Raw genomic sequence first — 23,794 nt, forward strand, 5'->3', positions numbered from 1 at the left:
CCTTGCTGTGACATTTGAAACCGACCTGGCTCTATGCTGACGCTGTAGACTCCAGCATCCTTTGAAGACTGTAAAACTTAATGAGTTACTTTCCACTACTGGTGTCGCTGAGTAACACAAAGAACATAAGAGAAAGCAAAGTGTGAAACATTAAAATATACAGGTGAAGTTCGGGGGCCAAGAAGTTGAGAGTCTTTGACGTAAAGAAGAGGTGCAAAGGGAGCTGTGGCCAAACATATGCTACTGTTTGCTCAGGAGCACAAGGGGCAGTCTGTGTGTGAATGTATGAGTGTGAGAGCAGTAGAGAATAAGGTGGAGGGAGCTTGATGAAGGAGAAAGACCGTCATGGAATACAGGGAAAGATGGAGGGAGCGAAGAGTAGGTGGCAGGAAAAGTATTGGGGTAGCGCCCATGTTTGCACAGGATGTGTGGTAGAGTATGGTGGGGTAGGCTATGGGGCTTCAAGGTGAACAGAGTTCTCTTTTCATGGTCCTAAGAAGAAAAAATAAAAAACAACAAAACCAGAGAGCAATGCCAGCGTGGACTTCCAACTCTGTCTGAAGGGAAGAAGCTCTCAGTTAAAGCAGCAGAGAGGAAATCAGAACTGAACAACAGCTCCGACAGGCCAGAAGGTGAAACACAAAACCCAAATTCCCTAAGTCTGCAACAAAATGGTCAAGATGCAAAGTCTACGAGGGGCTCATGTGGGGATGGGACAGAACTAGAACACACAATGACAGCAAGGTAGAGACTGTTGGGGAGTGTTATAAGCAAATGATGCAAAGATAAAGAGGAGGGTGTGGGGTTCATGCCCACAGTTTGGGTGGCTTTCTGCTCCAAGGCTGTGCATGCCCGCCCTGATCCAGCTCATTAACTCCTAAGTGAGAACATTTAGTCACAGCTTTGCTACCAAGGGGAATGTGAATGTAACCTATAGCGCTTCCTAGAACAAACTCATTCCAGCACACACACACACACACACACACACACACACACACACACACACACACACCCACACACACACACACAGAGGCTTTAATGTACAGAATGTCCCTTTATCATGGACGCTTAAGTTGGTTTGTTGGGCCATCAGCACAAATTACTCAAACTGCACCACTGTGGGGAATGAGTGACTGATTGATGTTGAGCAGATGTAGCTCATCTCTGCTTGAGTGACCGTGTCGACATATATCACTCTCCGACTCAAAACAGAGCGTGACCGATCAAATGGGGCAACTGTGAGAAATGTTGAAAATCTTTATTACATAAAGGCAGGTACGGCACAGCAGCACCCTGAGGTCAACCTGAATCTAAATCAAAGAAGCCTCAGCATCAGCAGAAATGGTAATGATTTAAAAAGCAGCTGATAAGATCAACACGCTGCCTAAAGAGCACAAGTCAAATCGCATTAGCCTGCGCCTTAACTCACAGCAATCTGTTTCTAGGTATATTACATAACCTGCGCAGTGAGTCTGCATTCTCTGAGCCTGTGAGATGAAAACAATAACTAACAGAGATGAGGGATGAAAGGAGAGGTTTAGGGGACCCCTTTCCCTGGAGAGAGGTCTCCATTTCCTGCATCAGCAGGCAGCACAACTCTGTCAGACTGTCTGGCATGTGAGCGAACAGCAACGTTGGTGTTCTAGTTGTTATTTCGGCCGAGCTGATGGCCTGATCGCTCTTTAACCTGGTCACTGGAACTAAGTGACCAGGTCTAAACTGTGCTGGAGATACTGGCGAACAATTAACAAGTTGTACAGATCTACAAAGTTGAGAAGTTCAGTTTGTGCAAAGTGTTATTTATTTATTTTTTTGTTGTGAGATTTGGAGGAAAATTTTACACTGTTAAAATGAAACTTTTACCAAAAAAAAAAATAAAAAAAAAATGACAGCAATAATAGGCCAGGGTGACTTGCAAAAAAATTGTAATTTGTAGATTTGTAAGTGGTGTTTTGTCTTAATTTTATTTGCGGGTTTGGTCCTGGGTGAAACAAAGAACATGTGGGTAGGATCGCAGTTGTTGGATGGTAAAGATGTTATAATAAAAATTAAAATAACGTTATGCTATCTTGAGAATAAGCAAAAAAAAAAGAAAACCTTCTGTTTCAAATATATTATCTCAGTTTCTTGTGTGTGAAATGGCCAAAAATGATTCCTTGAATAGTCCATGGTTATTATAGGTTATTATTAGGATTGGGTTGGGCCACAGATCTTGTGTCAACAGGTCGGGTCATTGAACTAATTGCTCAAATGTGCGGGTGCCGACTGTTTCGAGACCGGGTCTTGAAAATCGGACCTGTGCAGGACTCTGTGGCTGGCTAAATAACAGACACACATCTCTGTCTAAGCAATGCTGTTTAACAAAACCACAGACTACATCCTCCGCAATGACCACACAGTTAAATTAACACCTCTCTGAAACATAACATTCAGTAAGATTGGATTTATTGTACTGTATAACTGTTGTATCAGACTGCATGCAGGGGAAACCTAGCAGAATAACTGTTTTTCTTGAGTAAATAAATTTCTAACAATGTTGTTCCCTAAAGGATGAAACCTAATTTATTCCCCATCTCCTGTGTTGGCCTTCCTCCACTGTCAGATTTCCTTTGAATCTCTCATCTCAGCGAATGACGTGGGCTTCTGAGAAAACACTCATGTCCATGTGCTGACTCACTGACACTGTTCCCCACAGATGTGAGCGTGCGAACACGATGTGTCCATCAGATCAAGAGCTTTTTGTACAGTAGCCGTTATCTCGGGAGAGCATCACCGGAGTCGTCACGGCAGCAGAGGCTCTCTGAGAGTCTGGTCGGTTTTCCAAACAGCCAACTCACATCTGCTGCTCTGCTTATCACAACAACCGTGCGGTCACACAGAAAGAACAAGGACAGTTTCACAGAAGAGAACAGCCAGTGCCTCCCTGCCTACACACAAACACACAGACGAGCGGTGCAGAAATTAATTAGTGCTGCTTACACATTCTCCCCGAGTATCACGGTTCACAAGGTGCTTGATTAAAAACGATAATCAAATACACTCACATATATTATCTTTGGCCCAATTTAAAATCACCGGTCCAGAGTGCATTCTGTTGTCTTCAAACAGTGATGACTCAGGAGTGTGAGTACGACAAGCAAAAACAGAGAATAACATCTTATAAAGTTAAGAAAATAAAAACTTTTTCAGCATTAAATAGTCATTTGGCCTGAATCCTATGAGGACACGCATAAACAGAAGGAAAACAATGATCACCGCCTGATGACTAGACGAGATCTCGCCACCATCTGATAACAGAGGAAACTCTGGTCCATTGTGTGACTTTGATTAACAGAGTGGATGAAGGCGTAGGAAGCGGTCACACCCAGGATTGGGCAAAGAGGTGAAGAGAAGCATGTGACTGAAGGAGGCCGACAGATTAACGAACCAAAACCCAAGCTGGTGGAATATATGAGCGAGTCAGCGTTCCCTATAGAAACGTCCGATTGATTCCTGTCTGTGTGCATTTTAACTTCTTATCAGCTTAGAGGTGTACAGAGCACCTACGTTAATGTGTGTGTGGCAGGAAACAACAAGTCTGATCTCTCCAAGGAAGATACTTAGAAGGCAGGCGGACATGTGATTTAACCACCAGCGCCGCCTCTCATGGACATCCACCCATAACAACAACAACACTGCCACCAAACAACAGCAGCTCAAAAACAAGAGGTAGCGTTGGTTAGCCCACAGCAAGTCCCATCACACAGAGCGCTGACGACACACACGGGCTGCGGGCTGAGATTAACTTTTTTTTTTTTTCAAAGAAGATGCCTTCCACTCAAGGACTTGTTTTCCAGTAATTAGCTGTGACAGCAGATCATGTCAGTAAATATCAGTCTCCAGGGTCTAATCAGGGGGGAAAAACACAGTGTGTATGTGTTCGGCGGAGGGCGAAGGCAGAGCGGTGCTGTTAGGTAAGACGCACCAATGACGTCATGTGTTTCTGTGTCGAGGCCACAACAGAGGAGAGGAAGGGGTGTACTAGGGAGCAGGGGGAAGCTTGGAGACAAAGAGAAGAGGCAGCAAATGTTATGGAAATTCCTGGACAAAGCCACGCATGTTTTGCTCCTTGAGGGCATGGCTGAGATGACAGTGAAACCACAGCGGGGCCCTGCCCTTTGTCACCGCCTGGTGTGGAGGAAACATCACAGCATGTCCTCTCTTAGTCTGCTGAGAGGGGGAAAAAAGCGCACAAACACGTGATCCTATCACACACAAGGGAAAGAATACTATTATGTGTAAACAGCCTTGACTTTTTCCACATCCTCACCAACAATATGCTACCGAACAAAAAGTGTGCCTGTCGCCTACAGATGGTGCATCAATGAGTGAGGGAAGGAAGTGGGCGTAGGCAGCTGCTGCCGGTGTCAGAATGGGAAAATAAGAGAGACAGAATGGAGACACAGGAGAGGTCAAATCAATAGATGTCCTTGGAGCAGCCTCTTCCACTGCGGCTGCCGCATGTCAGCTCATCGATGACCGCGGGTGTTCACATTTTCCTCCGCCCTCCACAGATGTATCACATCCTTAACGGATGAGCTGAGGTGGGAACAATATAATCTGACCCTTTTTATGAGCAGATGACATCAGTGGCTAACACTGTGAAGTTGAGAATGTGCGTTAGTGTGTGTCTCCTCGCCAGGGGATTCAGGTGTAAACACGCCTCTGATTGGCTTAGAGGGGTAACTGGCTCCCACCTGTAAAGATGAGCTTATGCAGTGACATCATCCCCCCTAGAGGGAGGATGGGAGAGTTGCTTAGAGCAGTGTGCACATCTGTCTGCAACACAAAAGACTTAAATAACAGTTAAAAATGCTGCAACTGAAGCCCCTAACACACAGGCAGAGATCAGAGGAGCTTCACTGATACAAAAGGGTATTTAAGGTTAGTCCTTGTTTGGCCAGCAGCCTTGGAGTTCTGTAAGAGAACATAATAAATGTTTTGGACGTCACCTCAGAACATGCTGGAGGCAGCACTTTCCTGCTCACTCCAGAGCAGCCTCTTCGCCACCTCTACTCTCTGATTAAATATAGTCTCACAAGGAGGGAGTTCAATATGCGTGACTCACGACTCTTCACATGACGTAGGTGGGATCCAGCTGTGCTTTAAAGGTGTGAAATATGGCAATCTGCACATAATAAAGTTTCATTTCTGGAGGCTCCTTAAAACTTTCCTTGCCTGTTTTTGTTCTCGTCTTCCTCCCCGGTCTATCCTTGGAAACAGCGCCATGTCAGATGGTAGATAATTGAAACAAATGAGGGGGCACAGCTGCCAAAGGCACTGCAGCACAGAGGCAATTACACTGCTATGCAGGCAAGTGTGTGTGTGTGTGTGTGTGTGTGTGTGTGTGTGTTTTAGTTTGAGATGGAGAGCGAAAAAGGAAGGCGTACCTACTCAACACCACCTTCTCCGTTCAATTAGGCTGCACCAGACCACCCCTCCCTCTCACTCTCGCCTGGGATAAACTCGACAAACAGGAAGTGAGGCGCCCAGTCACTTCCTGTCTCCCTTTAAAATGGGCCTCTTGTTCCCAGAGGCAGTGCAGAGAAGTCGAGGGCTGTTGCTGCCACAACCAATCTTCATGCCACCTTTACAGCACATAAAAAACCCCTCCAGACCCGTTGTTTTGATACTAAATTCTGTCTAACCCTTTTCCTGCCACCTGACCAACCTACAAACCGAGCCAAACACAATGAAGCCATTCTCTACTTGCCAATTGGGCCACCGAGCAGCTGTGAGTTTTTCCATGCGTACAGGGCACCTGCTGCCTCACACAGACAACTTTTACTTTGCTACACACCACCTAACATTTATCCGATCAGTACTGATTATGTGTCCTAAACATGCAGTCTGTTTCCCTTTTCTGAGTGTGTTTATCTGAATTAAGCAGTTTCAGAAACAAAGGAACCACAGAGACGCACGGTGCTTTTTAATTTAAGCGTGTGCATGACTGCGTGTGCGTGCGTGCTGACTGTGTGGATCTAAATGCGGAGGTGAGGTTAGTGCAAGGCCATCTCTTTCTCCATCTCCTGAGCCAGCAGGACTAGGCTGCACCTGAACACACACACACACACACACACACACACACACACAATCTGTGTTATGTAACTGGCCTTGTGTGTGAGGTCTGCCCTCCGCAGTGACTTTAGGGCAGGTGAAAGTAAAGAAGGACAATCAGTCAAGATCGACAAACCTCCAATACTGTATGTCACTGACCAGCCGGTGTCCCTCCATAGGAGTGTGATGTGACACATGTCCTGACAGGATCGAGTGAATAAGACACCTTTGGGAGGGGTTTATCTGCTCTCCGTTATGATTTGTAAAAAGTAATTTAGGGCATTTTCATATTGGATAAGACTGATTCGTACCATGTCTGAGTATGATCGCCCTGCCCTCCCCACTCCCTCCCTGCTTAGCTATCACATTAGTAATGTTATTCCGTACCCGAGTACACCTGCGTCATCATCTACGTGGCATTTTTGTTGTGCTACAGTGTAGAAAAGGGCGCTGCATATGGATACTGATGACCCCAGGAACCATCATCAGCAGGGAGCGGCGGAGCAGTGAGAATGTGCTTTGCTCCTGGCTGGAAGAGGAGCTGCTGCTGTCTGCATGGAGCTCTCTACGTCTTGCTGGAGCTCTGACTGCAGGTTAAAGCGGCAGCTAAGTCAGATCTGTGCTGTCCATGGCGAGCTGTGTTACCGTGATATAGAGGCATCCATTTTAAATCAAGACTGTTTCATAACTGGTGAAAAATTCCTTCAGGTTGTGTTAAACAGCAGTCCACTTCCATGTTTTGGTATTCAGGACCACCTTTGTAAGTGGACTTCACTTGGGCACAGTACACTGACTGATAAGACAAACTGGACTTTGGGGTCAAGTGTACTGTGATCTAGGCCTGCATCCCTGATGTGAAAGCCCCCTTTAAGCTCAGAAAGTTCAGGGAAGTAGGGCAAGAAATCCAAAGACAAGGATCCACACTAGACAGGTTATGTACAGATCCAAGCCATACTGATGCAAGTTCCAGCCTGTGCACATGCCATCAGCTCAATGATGAGTAATAGACAGTGTCTATTACATGAGTGCAGCAAGCTCCACTGAATCCTGCTGGATGATTTTTGGACTGCACGCCCTATTTGTTCAGGTGTAGTTTGGGTGGAGTAGTGTTTGATTATCATACCAGTAAGGTCTGTTACAAGAGAAACTAACACAGAATCAAAATTTAGCAGATCGATCCTTTTCCTAGAGCTCTTTTCTAGAAATTGATTTTCAACGGACCATCAAACCTTCTTTTAAAAATGAAGTAGTAGTTAAAACGTCGAGCCAGAATAACAAAGCAGCTTGATTATACAGTGCAACAGCCACAGGAAATAATGGCATCCAATTCCTCCGGGCAAAGCTTTTAACAGATAATGATTTAGCTAGCTAAAGCAGCCCGACTTTCCTCAAAGACTCAAAGTATTTCAGCTTCATTTCACCCCAATCTGAGTGACGGGCAGCCACGCGAGGAGGGAGTCTGCTGGGCTGAGGGGAACGGGTGCGGGGTTTGTCGGTGGAGAATGGCGTCCTTGTTGAGCTGCACGCCTCAGCTCTGTGGAGGCAGCCAGGCCTGCCAAAGATAGCCTAACGAGAGACACATGGAAAACAGTATGGCCTGCTCTGCTAATAAAACACACAGCCTGATGATACACTCACAACTATTGTTCCACAGCACCACACATTATGAAATTTACCAACCGATCCGCTGAGAGCAAACGCACACACAATCTTTTGTCATATGGTGGAGCCTCCAGGTCTGAATGTGCCTGCTTTCCAACAACACGTCAACAGCAATACATACGGGTACAGAAATATTAAACCTCACGGCGGAGAGGAAAATTGGATTTTCTGTTTCATGCTGCAATTGTGTATGGAGAAATTATGGCCAATGTCTGTGTGTATCTGTGTGTGTGTGTGTGTGTGTGTGTGTGTGTGTGTGTGTGTGTGTGTGTGTGTGTGTCCCAGGACCTTGACCCAGGATTCAACTCTAACTGTGGTAGTTGCCTCTGGACTGTTGTGTTGGATGAGACCCTGGAAAACTGATTGACTAGGCTGTGTGTGTGTGAGAGAGAATGAGTTCACATGTGACAATGTATGTACATAAGTAGAGATTATAGTGAGGGAGGTCTAAGGCAACTTTCAATTGTGTCAAAAAGCTGCGAGCCCAAACCAAACCTCAAAATACAAACCTTGGCTACTTTGCTTCTGCTGAAAGCTTTAAGGCCACTTCTATGTTTTCGTAATTATGAAAAAGTTAACACCTTTTTGGGACTACTGACACTTAAATCCAAACCAGACTAGTTAATCTGTCAACAGACAGCAAACACATGGGGCGCATGAGATTAAAATAGTGTCACAACCCTGAACACATGTTAGACAATACCATCGCCACTTCCACTGCCAAAGAGTCTCTTCAAGTAAACACAGTAAATACATATAATAAGTAAGATATAACATGTCACTTATATGTTAGCCGTTCTTCCTATATCCTCCTTATGCTAGCATAAACTAAACTAACTGACTGCAGACTCCACCTTCAAAAAGACAAGAGTGTAATGGATTAGCAAATGCAACAGTTTATCCACCGGACATCAGTATGAAATTACAACGTTATCATGATGTGTTCAAATGTAATCTTGTAAAATTTAGTGTTTGAAACTTGAATAAATACAGTTGTTTGAAGGAGAAATTTGTTGATGTTTTCACAGAAATATAAAATAGATATTAGAGAATTATGATATATAGTGAAAAGGCTTTTAAGCATTTATTTTTTCTTTTTTACAAAAGTTTTTTGTGTGGTAGAAGGTTTAAAGATTATAAATATTGAAGGTTATTTCTTAATTTTATGTCATTGAATTTGTGCTCATTCAAAGATAGTGTAATGATGAATGGCTGAATGATGAAGATTGTCTTCGTTTCCTTTGCACAAAAGGGGGAATAGCAACAACAACAACAACAACAACAAAAAACAACAGCAGCAAAATGGTATCGGCCCAGAATTTCACAGTCAATGAATCCCATCCAAAAATGTCAAACATTTCCTTTTTAATCTTCATTTGTTTATGATAATAAACATAATTCAAAATTAAATTAAACTAACATATCATTGTCTTATGTTTATGCAATTTCAGACTGAATTTGTTGACTGTCTTCAGAACTTCAAAGCATATCCTGCTTAAATTTCCCCTAACATAAAACACTTTGCTCCTCACTGTACCAAAACATACATTAACATGCAAGAGCTGAGAAATGAAGGCCACTTCCAAAACATTTTACTTTGCGTCATATGATGACAGACTCTTCAATCGCTCCATTCTACACAGGACGATCAACATCACAGCTGACGCCGCTTGAGTGCTGGCAGCCAGTTTCTACTCCACACAATGCTACTGTTGAAAGCTGAAACACCGGAGCCCAGGGGACAGAGGGCTGGCCCGGCTCGAGGTCAACGAGGACCTGTTTGGATGGGTGTGCCTCCAAAAACACACATCAATCAAGCCATATAGCATCACTGCCAGGCCGCCTGATTGGTTGACGGAGGCGCCAAGGGAGAGGAAATGCTAAAAATAGACGTGACGGCCCATTTTGGCTTAATGAGCCCATGAGACATCAGTGTGCTGTCCAGGTCCCACCACTGCCTCGATCATGACTGGGAGAGAAAAGAGTATAAGTACTCCTGGCACAAGAGCCGGCCTTCACAAGGCTTCTGTGTGTATTTCACTGAGATCTTACAGTATATAGCACATGTGCAGCCTTCACAGATACATGACAAACATACACACTCTAACGACAGGCCGTTATTCATGTTAAGAGTAGCACTGAAGTGTAAACAAAGTTCCGAATCACAGCGAGGCCTAATCTAATCCAGCTGTGCTGTGTGTGTCTGCGTTAAAGCTACAATTTTGCCCTCACCATCAAAACGCTCCTTAGAGAAGTTATATTTAGACTTTATACAGCAGTTGAGGCAGGCTCGGGCTGGCTAAACCCCACAACCACAAGAGAGGGGAACCAGATCCTTTCTGCTCCGACTGCCAGAGAGCCGAACCTAAATCATATAGCCTTTCTCTCAGGCACAATGTCCAGTTATACGAGTGCTAACATGTGAGTTGTCACAGGTACGGCGCAAAATCGAAGGTAAACTCAGATGGCAATGACCGGAAAAAAGAGCAAAGTCTGTTAAGACTATGCTCTGCAAACAACAAAACAGAAAAAAAAGGAAAAAGCACCTCCCTGCCCCCTTGCAAGGGAACACTGTGTCCAAACAAACAGTGCGGCACAGCCAAAGGGGCACACAGGAGGATGAGAGGAAAAGTTGGGCAAGCCTGACTGACTAGACAACTTCTGGCTGCATGCCATTTGACTCCAACTAGCCTTAACCTTGCCTCCTCGTAAACCCTGTATCCAGCAACGTCTTACACGCCTCTCCTTCAGACAGCTATAGGAGGATGGCTGTGTGCCATCACTGTCCCTCTGTCCTCAACTCCCTCCCTCCTCCTCCTCCCCTCCCACAAGTCAAGCTACCCCTTGTGTCTGACTACAGCAGAATCGCTGCCTGCTACAGCAGCACTGTCCTCAAATGTCTCCTACAAAACCGCAGCAGCATAACAGAGAGAGTGAATGTGAAGGAGACGAAAGGGGGAGGAGTGTGTGTGTGGGGGGGTCAGACAGAGACGTTAATCAAGGTCTGACAATGTAAGCAGAAGAATGCTGAAAAGTCAAGTATGATGTAAACAACAACAATCGATGACAACAACAGTAAAGGGGAAGGAAAGGTCGAGAGAGGAGAAAAGAGGAACAGTGACTTGGTTAACTACCGATAGAAGAAGCAGTCGCAGCACACCAGAACCCCCATCCAGTCGGCGGTGAAGCAGCAGAGCCGGGGTTGACGAGGCTCCGACCCACAGTACCCTTCCTCCCTTTCACCTCCCCCGTCTCCGCTCCTCTCTGGGAAACTCGGCTACAGGTGCAGCAGCTCCGGCATAGCACCTTGTGTAATCGCACAGCTACTGGAACGGCCTCTGACTTTAACGCAGGACACGCGAGACGGATGGACGGACGGATGCACGCGGTCAGATCAGGAAGTCAGTCGAGCAGAGGCGCAGATAGACACTTTTCAAAACAAAAACATAATTCGCAAAACCGGACACACTTCTCCGAGCATGTTTCTCTTTCTCTCTCCCTTCCAACTACTGCAACTGCCTGACTCACTTTCACACTCTTGCACTCTCTCTCCCTCTCTCCCTCCCTCTCTCTCTCTTCTCGTTCGCTTGCTGGCTCCCACTTGAAAGGCGGGAAGATTAGCTTGGCAAACAGAGTCCCATAAACAAACTGCTGACTGCTGGGCAGCACAGGGTGGACTGCAGGGAAGAGAGAGAGCGATGGACAGAGAGACAGAGGGGGGTGGGTGACAATCCCTGAGAGGCTGCAATCTCAGCCATCTGTATACATCCTAAATAAGGGCTAAACATCCTATCTCCACCCATCGCTCACGCAAACCAAACACACTCTGTTTGCTAAATCTGAGTCGCAGTCAAATCCTGTCAAACCTCTCTGGGAAGTTAATCAGTGCAGCCAGTTGACAGCCTTCGTGCTTTTCCGCATGAAGTGATACATAACCAAATTCTGAGAGCAGATGGCTAATTGTCAACTCTTGAGTCAACACCGAGGTGCGACTGCACACGTGAACACCCATGCAGCACACCGTGTGCACGTATACAATAACCATGACTCTTCATTCACACAAATGATGCAGAGGTACGGGACGGGAGGGGCTAGCACTGAGACAAGCCCCCAGGAAGCGAGCCAATCGCTGCAGAGCACTTGTGTTATGGTGTGGGCAAATAAGGTGAAGGACACAGGGTGAATCGTGGACCTCGATACGTCTTTTCTTTCCTGCATCATTCATTAAGAGCAATCGCTTTCTTTTTGCCCTCTGTTGTTCACTTGCTCCTTAACACATCAGACAGAAACACACACACACGAACACTCTCAAAGCACTGCAGCGGTCAGGTGTGTGTGGTGCTGTAATCGAAGGCTGCAGTCAGACGCCAGCACAGGATTAGCCGACCATGACGAAGGCAGACGACACAGCTGAACACTGACGTTCAATGTCAAACAGGCCGACTCCGCTCTGTTCAGAGGAAACAAATCACTGCAGTTTGCCGAGGAGAAGGCTGAGACAACAGATGCAGAGATGGCAGTCACCTTCAGAAGATGGGAGTTATGTAGCGACCACAGGGGGACATTTCTGCTCTTATTCTATCATCAAAAGACCTCCTAAACAGTGAGATGGATTCAACAGTAGCCAGAGGTAGTGGATATTTCACCTAACACCGCTGCACACAACTTCAGACGACACCACAGGACAACACTGCCCGTCCTCCCTCTGCTTCTCCTGTTCTCTTTGAGATAAAAGATGACAAAGATGGACCGCAGCAGCCCAGCAAAGCACTTTTACATCCCATGACGTCATCCCTCCTCCACCTCCTCCTTCTCTCTGGAGGGCTGTCACCAGGAGCTGCAGCTAACAGGCCTCCTCTTTCACTGTTTAATTACCTCATCCCTCTCACCTGCACACACACATGTGAATGCACACTTGCAACACACCATCGCTCACACAACAATCGCAAGGGGAGTGGGGGGGTGGCAACACACACTTCTCTTGCACACACTTCCTAAGTGAAAACAGAAAGGGGATAAAGGGAGGAGGGGTATGAAGCGATAACATCGTTCTCGCATTTTGGGCTGTGTGATGAAGTGGGTGTTTGGCACTCATTAGTTCCCTTTGTGTTTCAGTACCTAAAAGTCAGGATGTGGGTTTTTGTGTGTGTGTCAAGTACAGCGGAAGGCCATATGCCCTGTGACAAGGCAAAGGGGAAAAGGAGTGCCAGAGGAAAAGTGGAAGAAGTGAAACTGCCATTGAATTAACTGTCACTTTCAACAATATGAGCGAGTTCACAGGGGTCGCCTGGCGTGTTTGTGTGTGTGTACTTCCTCTAACTTTTGGCCCTTATCATGAAATCCAGACAAACAACAAAAGCAAGACATCCGCTGGATTCAAGACGGCTGTGTGACTCGGTTCGGCGGACAGACAAAGAAAGAATTTTTCTTATAAAACTTGTGACTTGGAGAGATAACACAATGAAGACAGAGAGAGAGAGAGTTAGAGAGAGTGGGACCAAATCACTGGGCAGGGGAAAGACCCAACTCGTGACCGGGTTTAGAAATGCCAGGATATGAATAGAGGCCATCGCAATTATGTCAAGAGAAAGTGGGTTAGGGGGAAAAAGAGGCAGAGACACACACAGTGCACATCATTCTCACAGCATACACAAACACATGCAAAGTTGCTAGGTGATGGGGCGGCGAGAGGGGGCCATTTCTGTGAGGGGAAGGAGAGGGAAAGAGAGATCATTTTGCTCTTTTCCATAATGGAAGAAGGGAAACAAAAGAGTGAGCCCAACCCCTTAAAGCAAGACGGACAGGTTTCTCCCGATCCAGCCTAACTGACTAAACTACACGTGGGCGCCACATTGAAATCAGGGGACCCTTGAGAGAAACTGACATATTATCAACACCTGATCGGCCATGATTGTGCCAACAACTGTATATTTGCAAATATAAAGAGCGGAAAGTTCAAGTTTCACAGTGAATTATCATCAGATGCCTCAAAAGACCTTAATATAGATCACAATAAAGAAGGTGCCTTGCAGCTTGTGTGTTGCAATAAAAAAGTCTGCTATAGCATTACTGCAGTCTTATCTTTCATATAAGATATTATAGAAATACTATGAAGTGCAATAAAGACACTATAAAGTCACCACTGTGAGCCTCTATGGAAATATCACACAGAAACTGATTTATGAGCTAAACACATAACAAACCATGCTGTCCCCCTCCCTCCTCCTCCTCCTCCTCCTCCTCTTCCTCTCCATATGGATAACACATTATTAAGTTACCCCAGTGTCTTACCTATTTAGCGTATAGGACCCGTTCCGTTTAAACCTCATCCTGGACGACAGGAAGCGGATAAAGAAATCCAGAATTGACGGTGTTTCAGCTTTTAGTTGCGCCCTGAAAGAAACAAACCCCACCGTGTGTCTGTGTGTGCGCGCGAGTGTGTCTCTCTCTCTCTCTTCTCTGGACAGGCTGCAGAACAAACAAACGCGGAACAACACGGATAGTTGCTCTGTGCAGTCCTCCCTCACTCCTCCAGCACCTTTCTCTCTATCTTCCCAAACCTCCTCCTCCTTCTCCACCTCCTCCTCCTCTGGTTCCCCCCCTCGGTGTAGTTTCCGTGGGGCAGGGTTGACGACTCTTCACACTGCAGGCTTTTTCGGTTACAACAATAAGAGCTGGTATCTGTGGCGTGCGCGAGGTCCGCAGCTTAAATCTCGTGATATTAACACGGAGTCTGGTTGAGGCTGGGTCGGCTTTGTGTTAGCTGCCGCGCTGACGCAAGCCACCTCGTTTTTACACATGAAAAAAAACACCACACGCAACTTGAATCTTGTCTTTCAGTATCTCCACACTAACATCCACTCCTCCGACTCAATTCGGCTACATAAACCTGAACTAAAGCGACAGCTAAATACACACAAACATTAAAAACACATTTACAAGCCGGCGAGCCCTTTATGGAAAATGGTTATCGATGCGAGCCAACTTCCTCCTTCTTCTTCTTTTCCCCATTCACGGTCCTGAGGAGGCTCTCATGTTTCAGCAGCGTTTCCTATCTCAGGAGCTAAATATACACACGTTTATGTTCCTCCATATGCTGAACACAAACCAGACTCCACCACCCCAACGCGGCTCTTATCAACGCCTGAAGGGTGAGACAGACTTAAGGCTAAGAATAGGGCTGAGGATCCATTAATGCCATTTAAATCCAAAGTAGCCCTTCCTAGAGTATGTGTGTCTTTCTAATAGACACACACACTTGAGTCAGTTTGCATTTCACGACACAGGAAGCTGATAAACATGCTCCAGATGAGCAGAAGTACAGCCTTTTATTTGATATATTATTAGCACATGTCACTGGATCAAATTAGAGGATGAAAGTAATAGTGACTTTCTGGATGTGATACTTTTCATGATCACAGATGTTTATTTGAAGCGAACTCTTGACCTCCTCACACCAGGTGCTTCTGTGAGCACAATGAACCAAGTGACCATTAACAATGAACCCTAATCACTTCTGGCTGGTGAGTAATTTCCGTGCTTTGCAGCATTTTCAGCATCCTCTCAGACAAACACGGCAAGTGCTGACAATGATACGAGCTGCAGGAATGTTTCGGTGCGGAGGAAACGACAGGCAGGGTAAAGCTCAAAGTGACTTTGAGCAGACACGGAGGTGACACTGGAGTGATTTTACAATGACAGAGTGTGATCTTTAACACTGCCCGGCCAAAGTGTGTATGCATGCCCTCGGGGAAGCGAGCTCGCTGCCCCCGCTGGATGATCTTTACACCACTGGGTGTGTGTGTACAGTAGATACAGCTCAGGTGAGTCAAAGCTCTTGTTTTGTCAAGCTTGGATTTGTATGGTGGCGGATTAATAAAAAAAAAAAAGCTGGTACAGAAAGGTTGGAGAAGAGAGAAGATGGATGGATGGGGAGAAGGGGGGAGTGGGAATATGTTGAGCAGAGAGCCAGACCACAAAGACTGAAAAATGGAAGGACCAGATGTGCTTTTCTTACAGCCAACTGAGGAAGCGTCAGGGAGGGGAGGAAGACGTGCAACGAGGGTCCCAAACTGGATTAAAATGCAGGATGTTTACCATAACATGCAATATGCTTTAGCACTTGTCAAGCGACTCCAAAAATGACATTGTTGGAACTTTTACGAAGCTATCAGAAGACACAAAAACAAAGACTAAAGGAGCTATTTTCAGCCGAAAGCTTCAAAACTGTAAGACGACAGAGATTAATTAAAAGAAAAGTCAACGAAACAGTTCCAAGAATCCTCAGCACCATGTCCACAAAAAAATCTGATAATAAAATTAAATGTCTCATTAATTTTTGTGTGTGTGTGTATAGGTCTGGAGGGATTACTGTACAAAAATGATGAATCCAGGCAAGCGGTAAGTTTAAGAGCATGTGGGGTTATTCAGCATTACATCATGGGAGTGCGGTGCAGTGTCTGTGTGTGTGTGTACGTGTGTGTGATTCCTCCACTCCCCACAAAAGCACTCAGGGTCGGTTTCAACGGCTCCAAGCTCGTTTATTACAATAAGAGCAGCCTGGCACCAGAACTGCTGATCAATCGCATCACTGCTGCTGCTGCTGCTCAGTCAGTCACTGCAGAGTTACACAACAGCCACTGGAGGGAGGAGAGGAGGAGGAGGATGGGAGGAAGACGGTTAACGGAAGAGGAGAAGACTCTGTAGGGTATGGGACAGAGCAGGCTTGAAAAGGGAGCATGGTGGAAGGAACAGAGGGGTGAACACTGCAGACAGCAGAGGCACAATTAGCCTGAGCTTTATTGATGTAGTTCAAAACAACACCCCCTCCTCTTTCCTCCCTCTATTCAGTCTCAATCCATTCCTCCTTCCTGCACTTATTCATCGCCTGCACCTTAACTTCCCTTGATTTTATTGCTCCTTTTGCAGCCCCTTCATTAGGCTAATTTGAGCTTTCTTGCTTCTTTGGCAATCCTTTTTTCTTTTCAAGTCTCTTCTCCACACCCCCCCCCCCCCTTTCTCTCTCTTCTCCCCTTCTGTCCATCCAGCTCAGGCCCTCCCCACATTCCTCCTCCTGGTGCATGTTGTGTAATAATGATGTGAACTTTAACAGCATGTCCATGCATACAAATGGCGTCAAAGATGCCAGTTGACGCCTTCTCTATTTCGTCTAAAGAGTGAGCAGCACATTTTCCCTGAAGGTGTTGATATCGAGGAAAAAATAAAACGCTAATAAACTTGTCTCTTTTCTCTGCCTCGCTCCAAGTGACAGAGAAGCTTCCAGAAAACAGTCCTCGCTGGCTGCGGTGCGACTGTGGAATAGCCCTGGCCTCCCTACACTCCTACACAGGCTTTCCAGGAATACATTGCACAGAGTCAAACTCTGGACCGCAGTGCACAAACACACACAAATGGACACACACACACTCCACTGTGGCTCCAGCAACTTGAGTGCATGTGTGCGCGGAGAGCATTAGAGAGACCATGTCACTGCATTCGCCAAGTTCCCCAGCACAGAGGTGATACTGACAGAAAGCACACACACATACACACACGAACACACACACATTTCCCGCTATCACGCTAAAAAAAGATGAATCTTATGAAACCACTGACATGTGTGCATTACGCAATTTAATGTACACAGCGTCTTGTTGCCAAATACTAAGAATGCACTGTTTCTGTCACCCACACACCCGAAATATGTTTCAGCACACACAAACAAACACACACACACACACACACACACACACACTGAGTTCAGTTAGCGGTATATGTGAGCTGGGACTGTGCCAAGAGGTGCAGTATGAAAGGGCCTATATATACGGCCAGGCTGGGCGACGCCAGCAGTCCATCAGTCTGTCTGTGTGACTGTCCTTCACATACAGCCTGGTCTATAGTGAGAGGAGTCCACTAATAACTCACCTTTTATAGACACCTCAGTCTGTCTGTCCCTTCAGTCACCCCATAGTAGGGGTGTAACGGTAGACAAAAGTCATGGTTCAATTTATGCCCCGGATTAGGAGTCACGGGTCAGCGCAAGTTTGGTACAGCAGACAAAAAAACTTACATGCATAAGGATTGGTTTTCCCCCCATTCAGTTTCAACAGACAGTAGTGCAAGTGTCAAAGACGGACAAAATCCTATTGCTGGGGAATGAGAGCATTTCGCCCACTGGCAGCTTTGCTAAACTTTTTTTCATTACACTGTACCAACACTGACACTTTCCTAAAAAGCAGCAGGTCACAACAGGCTATGATATAAATCTAAAAAGCATCTCTTGCGCTACAAAACATTAAAATACCTAAACGCATATAATAAAATAAAATAAAAACATTTTAGTTCCACCGTGGCTTGAGTTAAACATTCAAAGCATTTATCATCCCTGTGATCAGCCCATCTGGGTGATTCCAATTGGTAGAAGACCCCCTGAGACCGCTCTCCCTCCTGGGCCACAGCAGCTACGAAAGGGTCAATCAAAGTTATGCTAACCCCAGCATATAGTGTACGGCTAAAAGTTTCCAGGTGTAATTTGCTTATGAAATTTGGATCTATATTACATGCAATAATTTCGAATACTATGCGTTGTGGTGTGCATCATACTGTTACAGTTCGATTCAAATACACAAACCATCACATCCCTTATCTATAGGCTTTTACTGCTTGTTGCCGGCTGACCCTCTATTACCACACAGCTGGGTTAGCTTCCAATAATACAGTGTGACACAAGTCTCTCAGTATATAGAAACTCATGAGAGTTCAGTATGAACTAACAAGCAAAATGACAGTTGTGTGGACATTTTCTCAAATGTCTCCTTGATGCCTCCGAGGGCAAATGTTATGTCTGGGTGTTTCTGGGCTCTGCACCCAATCAGTATTATCTTTCTATATCTAGGCAGCTTTGGTTTCAATTCAAATTCCAGGAAATGAAATGCAACCTTACCCATGCTCCGATCACTGCTCAGGCATGTTGAGAATGTAAAGCTCAGCGCCAGCTTTGGATAACCATCGAGCCCAATTTGTAGAAGAAAATATATATATATATTTTCCATAGTTATTTTTGCAGCTACAAGAATATTAAGAGGACCATATACTGGTGGCCATAAGTGGAGAAATAAAGATCATGTCCTTTAGAGATAAAGCACTTTGTCGCTTACTGGATCAGCTGATGAACAGAAAATAAAGCTGCAACAATTCTGATTATAAATGAATCATTTAAGTCATATTTTTAAGCAAAAATGCCTAAATTCACGTTTGTTACTTGTTGGTTTTCTCAGCATTCTAAGACAGTAAACTGAGTATCTGTAGGTTTTAGACTTTTTGTCAGACAGTCCAGGGTGACACTGACGATGAATCGAAAAATAATAATTGCAATAATTGATAATAAAAGTAATCCGTTTTGTTTTTCTCACAATTTGCATTCAAGGAGACTGGAGGAAGACTTTTCAACACTACTTTAGACCTCTAAATTTGTATTTTTGTGTGTGTGTGTGTGTGTGTGTGTGTGTGTGTAATCTGCATTAAGTATCAAATATAACGATCTAAAAATAGAAAATCATTCACTGTATGAACATTTTATGAGTCTGCACATCCACCCTGTGACTGGAAAGTCATGATGGACACTGCTTACTGAAGCCCTGATATGGAGAACCTCGGAGGATGGTGGGACTATGATGCCACCTACTGTTATCCAGAAATAATGCTCCGCTCATGTGGCTAGAACAGCCCAGCACCTCTGCTTTCTCATTCTCTGTCTGAGGCTGCTGTGCTAAGTGAGTCGAGCTGGGCCTCAGGGGCACTGATGAAAGAAAGGCAGCAGGCAGAGGTGTGGGCCGCCACTGATGTCCTGTTGACTGGTATGCAGTCTGGTATTGCTGGCATGTGAATAAAGGCTCTGCACCAGTGATGGAGGGGAGGGAGGAGGTGAGGAGAGAAGATTAAAAAAAAAAGAAAATGAAAAAGACAAGTGAAGGAAAGCAGAGCTGATGCCTCAGTGACGTCTGGTATTGCTGGTATGTGAAAGACGCTGAGGGCATGTAATGAATGGAGGGAGACAAGGAGAAGCAAGGCCTACCAGGGCAAGCTATTGAGCACCGATACAGGATCCTTTGTGGAGAACTGCATTTAAAAGCTTTTGGAGTTTTTACTTAAAGCATACCTTCAGTGAAGAAAAACAGAATCCCGGAGAGAACCTCAAAAGCTCAAAGGAATACTTCGCCTGCAAAAATGACCATTTGTATATCAATTACTCACCACATGTTACCTTTAATTCCTGTTTTTCTTCCATGCCTCCATGGTGAACGGAGAATCCAAAAAGGGGAACATTTTTTCATGAATTCCAGTTAACAGGGTCTGCATTTAACAACTGCAGAAACTGTATCAAAGCATCCGTTTACAAACTTTCACCCAAGTCCTGCAGTATAATCCAACTCTCAAGCCAAACACGGACCCTGATTACTTCAATTCATTAAGAGGGTTTGCCTTTTTGGATTTTCTGTTCACCACGGAGGCATGTGAGAAAAACAAAGCTTTCCTCATGAATTCAAGGTAACACAAGGTGAATAACTGATATACAAATGTTCATTTTGTCAGTGAAGTATCTCTTTAAAATGAGAGGACAGGAATGAGCATCAGTGTTTCTTCGGCACTGAATGACTCCAGCGTGCAACCACCAGTAAATCATTATTTGACTATCCAAATTGCCCTCAAGCTTCACTTGAAAAAACACTCAAAGAAACATAACAATAATAAATAATAACATAATAGTGTGCTTCAGCACTGAGAAGAAAAGGGCTATTGATCCCTGTGTCTGCCTCTGGCTGGTGGCGGACTGGTATCGCTGGTTTGATACTGCAGCCGCGCTTGATACAGTCATGTGATACTGGACTGAACTGGAAAGAGTCGACAGAGCCCCGGTGCACACTGGGAAGGCCTGCAAGCCATGATTATGCAACAAGATCTGATTTCATGCTCACTGGATCTCTCTCGTTCTTCCTCTTTCTCTTCTTCCACACTCTCTCCGCTTTTATCTACATTTCTGTTCATGTCACCCCCAACTGTCTGCTACGTCTCTTTTCCTTTTGAACTGCTTCCTGTTGTCTCGTCACACACACACACACACACACACACACACACACACAGACACACACACACACACAGGGCTGAGTATGCACCACTTTATTATGTAAAACAGTGAACTCATATAGCCTGTTAAAGTCAATATCGTTGACCTAACAAAGTTACTTAACTGCTGACAGGTAAGCATTTTTTTGCCCCGCAGCACGTCACTGCCCACTGGACAGCTGTGAACTGGACATGTGCTGCCCTCTTGTGGTAAAACAGGCATTACATCCAATTTCTGTTCACAGCAACCCAGCAATTCAAGCTACAGTTGCAACACACAGATAACTACATCAGACAAAGAGGACTGAAAGGTCCTGAGCTGTGGCTTATTTACTGTAAGGTGGTAATATAACCAGCCCAGAGACAGATGAAAGACTAAACAAAAGAGCCTTGAAAGGTGGTCAAACCAGAATAGCTACAGTATGTAGGGCTGATATGACATTAGAGCAGCCACACGTTAAATAACCACAGAGACTGAAAAGGTTAGGAACCGAAACGCTAGTCCTTGTTATAATGCTTTCCTCTTTCGCTTTCTATCACATGGTTCCAACCCACATCAGGATATAAGGTTCAGTGACATTTCAATAACTTTCAAGGTCATTTTTATTTCGTTTCCTTTATTAGGATCCGCGTTAGTTCCGTCAGAACAGATGGTTTCCTCCTTGTGGTCCAATCACACACCATTACTTCCAAGGTCGAAGTTGTTTTATTCATTGTTAAATTGTGGCCAAATCAATGAAGCTCTCTGTCAGAGGTTCACAGAGTTGAGGTGTATTAATAGACCTGGTGTCATTAAAGTGGTTTTATTATTTTTCTAAAGAAGTAGGTTTTTCAGAAGTCTTTTGACAAATACACAGACACTGAAGGATTCTGGGGCCTGTAGGAACTCTGGGATCAGTAGTGATACATGTGCTTTTTAAGAAAAATGACAGTGAACGAATGTCGCAGGAGGTGACGCAGACAGTTTGCAATTAAGTCACAAGGTAGAGCGGGTCTTCCACTGATTGGAAGGTCAGCGATTCGATCCCTAGCTCTTCCAGTCCGCATGTCGAAGTATCCTTGGGTAAGATACTGAACTGCAAATTGCTCCCGATGGCTGTGCAGTGTGTGATTGTGTTTGAATGTTTAAAAACGGAGTGGCAGGTGGCATCTTGTGTGGTAACCTCGGCCACCAGTGTGGGCGAATGTGACAAGTAGTGTGAAGGTGCTTTGAGTGGTCAAAAGACTAGAAAAATTCTATGCAAGTGCATTTACCATTTCATTGACTCAACTGTAACAATAACTTAACTCAGCATACTACTGCCTCTGATGATAATTACACCTTTTAATGCAGGTAAAAAGAAAGAAAACTGAGTCAAGAAACAAAATCAACTGTAACTTGATACCTACAACAATGAACACCAAGGTCACTGTGACTAAAATGGATCTTTCTGCAGTTAAATCCTCAAATGACAGATGCAGAAAAGACACACACCCTAACCTTGATGAGATTCTCAACTATTTGTAGAGCACTGACAATGTGACCCATCCTGATCCGCATTACTAAACACTGAGCTGCGGCCTGACAGCGGCAGGCTGCGACAGACTCCAAATCCAAATGATAGAAAAATGTGAACTGTCATTCCTTATAATTTATTCAAATCTCAAGACTCATTGTTGTCACTGAAAGCTGTACTGAACACACTGAGCATGTCCCAGCAGCTCTGAGCTGATGCTAGGAAAGGCTGCGCCCAGGTGACTGTTAATGCCCACACTGGAAACAGTTCCTCACCTCCACCCATATACACACAAACACACACCTACTGCTGAAGTGTTCACTGCACAGCTGACGGTGGTTATGTAACAGCTGGTATGTGCAGTGGGGTGTGTGTGAGAGAGTGTACATTATCCAGTCTCTGCACAGTCTTTGAGGAGATCAGTGACCCCTGACCACCTATGACCACAGCTGCTCACCTTTCAGCTGTTAGAGATCCACTTCAGATAACTCTAATATACCAGCTTCAGTGAAGGTCTCACTGTAATATAAGGCGAGAGGAAGTAATATGGCGTGGTCAGCTGCTCGGAGCAAAACAGAGCAGAGGCACGATGAAGAATTTATGTGCGTTATTAAAGTTTCTGGGATAGATAGGATAAGGAACTATTGCAATAAAAGTATTAAAAGGAAAAATCCACCACAAATTTCAATCGCTGTTAACAGCTCTGGAGACGTATTGCACATTTTCAGGCCTCCTTCTTATTTGTTAGAGTATTTTTATCCTTCCTGCTGATATCTGTACAAACTACACAGTGCATGATATGACATCACATCAATTTCCCAGAGGCCACTTCACCACACTGTCGAATTAACAAATATAAACTACGGCACAAAGGCTAATTACCAGTTTTGAGGCATGCAGTGCAGCTGCACAGAGTGGTTATCACTGAAAGTTAAGGGGACGCGTCGACTGAACGACACGGAGGAGACCAAAAGACAGAAAAAGACACGTGTGGTTAGAGACCGAGCTCACGTTGCCGCTTTCTGATAAACCACGCAGAGTGACAGACGCCCAGCTGGAGCCCGCATGAGGAAGGCAGCACTTCCTGTGTTTGTGCATCACACTGTTTGCTTTCCCTTCAGAGCAACGAGTGATGAAGACTTCCTGCGAGCTCCAGCTCCAGACTCACTGGCCGGGCGGAGAGGCAGAACAATGAGAAAGGAAAGAGAGCGCGTTACAGTACAGGGTGGGGCAGAGAGGGAGATAAAGGAATAACAGACACACACACACACGAGCCAAACATGAGGCCATATGCAAACAGAGGCACGGATACAGGTGTATGTGATGACACACACCCAAGCCAAACAGGCAAACACGCAGTCAGAGTGCAAGTACGATATGAAAAAGGGGAAAGACAGAAACCAAAAAAAAGAGAGAGA

At 45.1% G+C, this 23,794-nt stretch overlaps 1 protein-coding gene across 3 annotated transcripts in view; it reads right to left on the reverse strand.

Annotated features, from left to right (window-relative positions):
• Window positions 1-23,794, reverse strand: part of mob2a (MOB kinase activator 2a) — a 68,437-nt gene that overhangs the window by 27,517 nt on the left and 17,126 nt on the right. The window contains exon 1 of one of the 3 annotated variants that reach the window (XM_050072179.1): window positions 14,050-14,218. The exons of 1 other annotated variant lie outside the window; for it this stretch is intronic. In XM_050072179.1, the coding sequence (XP_049928136.1) occupies window positions 14,050-14,087 (38 nt within the window). In that variant the 5' untranslated portion in view covers window positions 14,088-14,218. Of the gene's footprint in view, window positions 1-10,892; window positions 11,406-14,049; window positions 14,219-23,794 lie in introns of those variants that run through there. One more of the 3 variants, XM_050072178.1, reaches the window with a different exon arrangement.

Source organism: Epinephelus moara, chromosome 20 (assembly GCF_006386435.1).
Source record: "Epinephelus moara isolate mb chromosome 20, YSFRI_EMoa_1.0, whole genome shotgun sequence".
NCBI classification, from domain to species: domain Eukaryota; kingdom Metazoa; phylum Chordata; class Actinopteri; order Perciformes; family Serranidae; genus Epinephelus; species Epinephelus moara.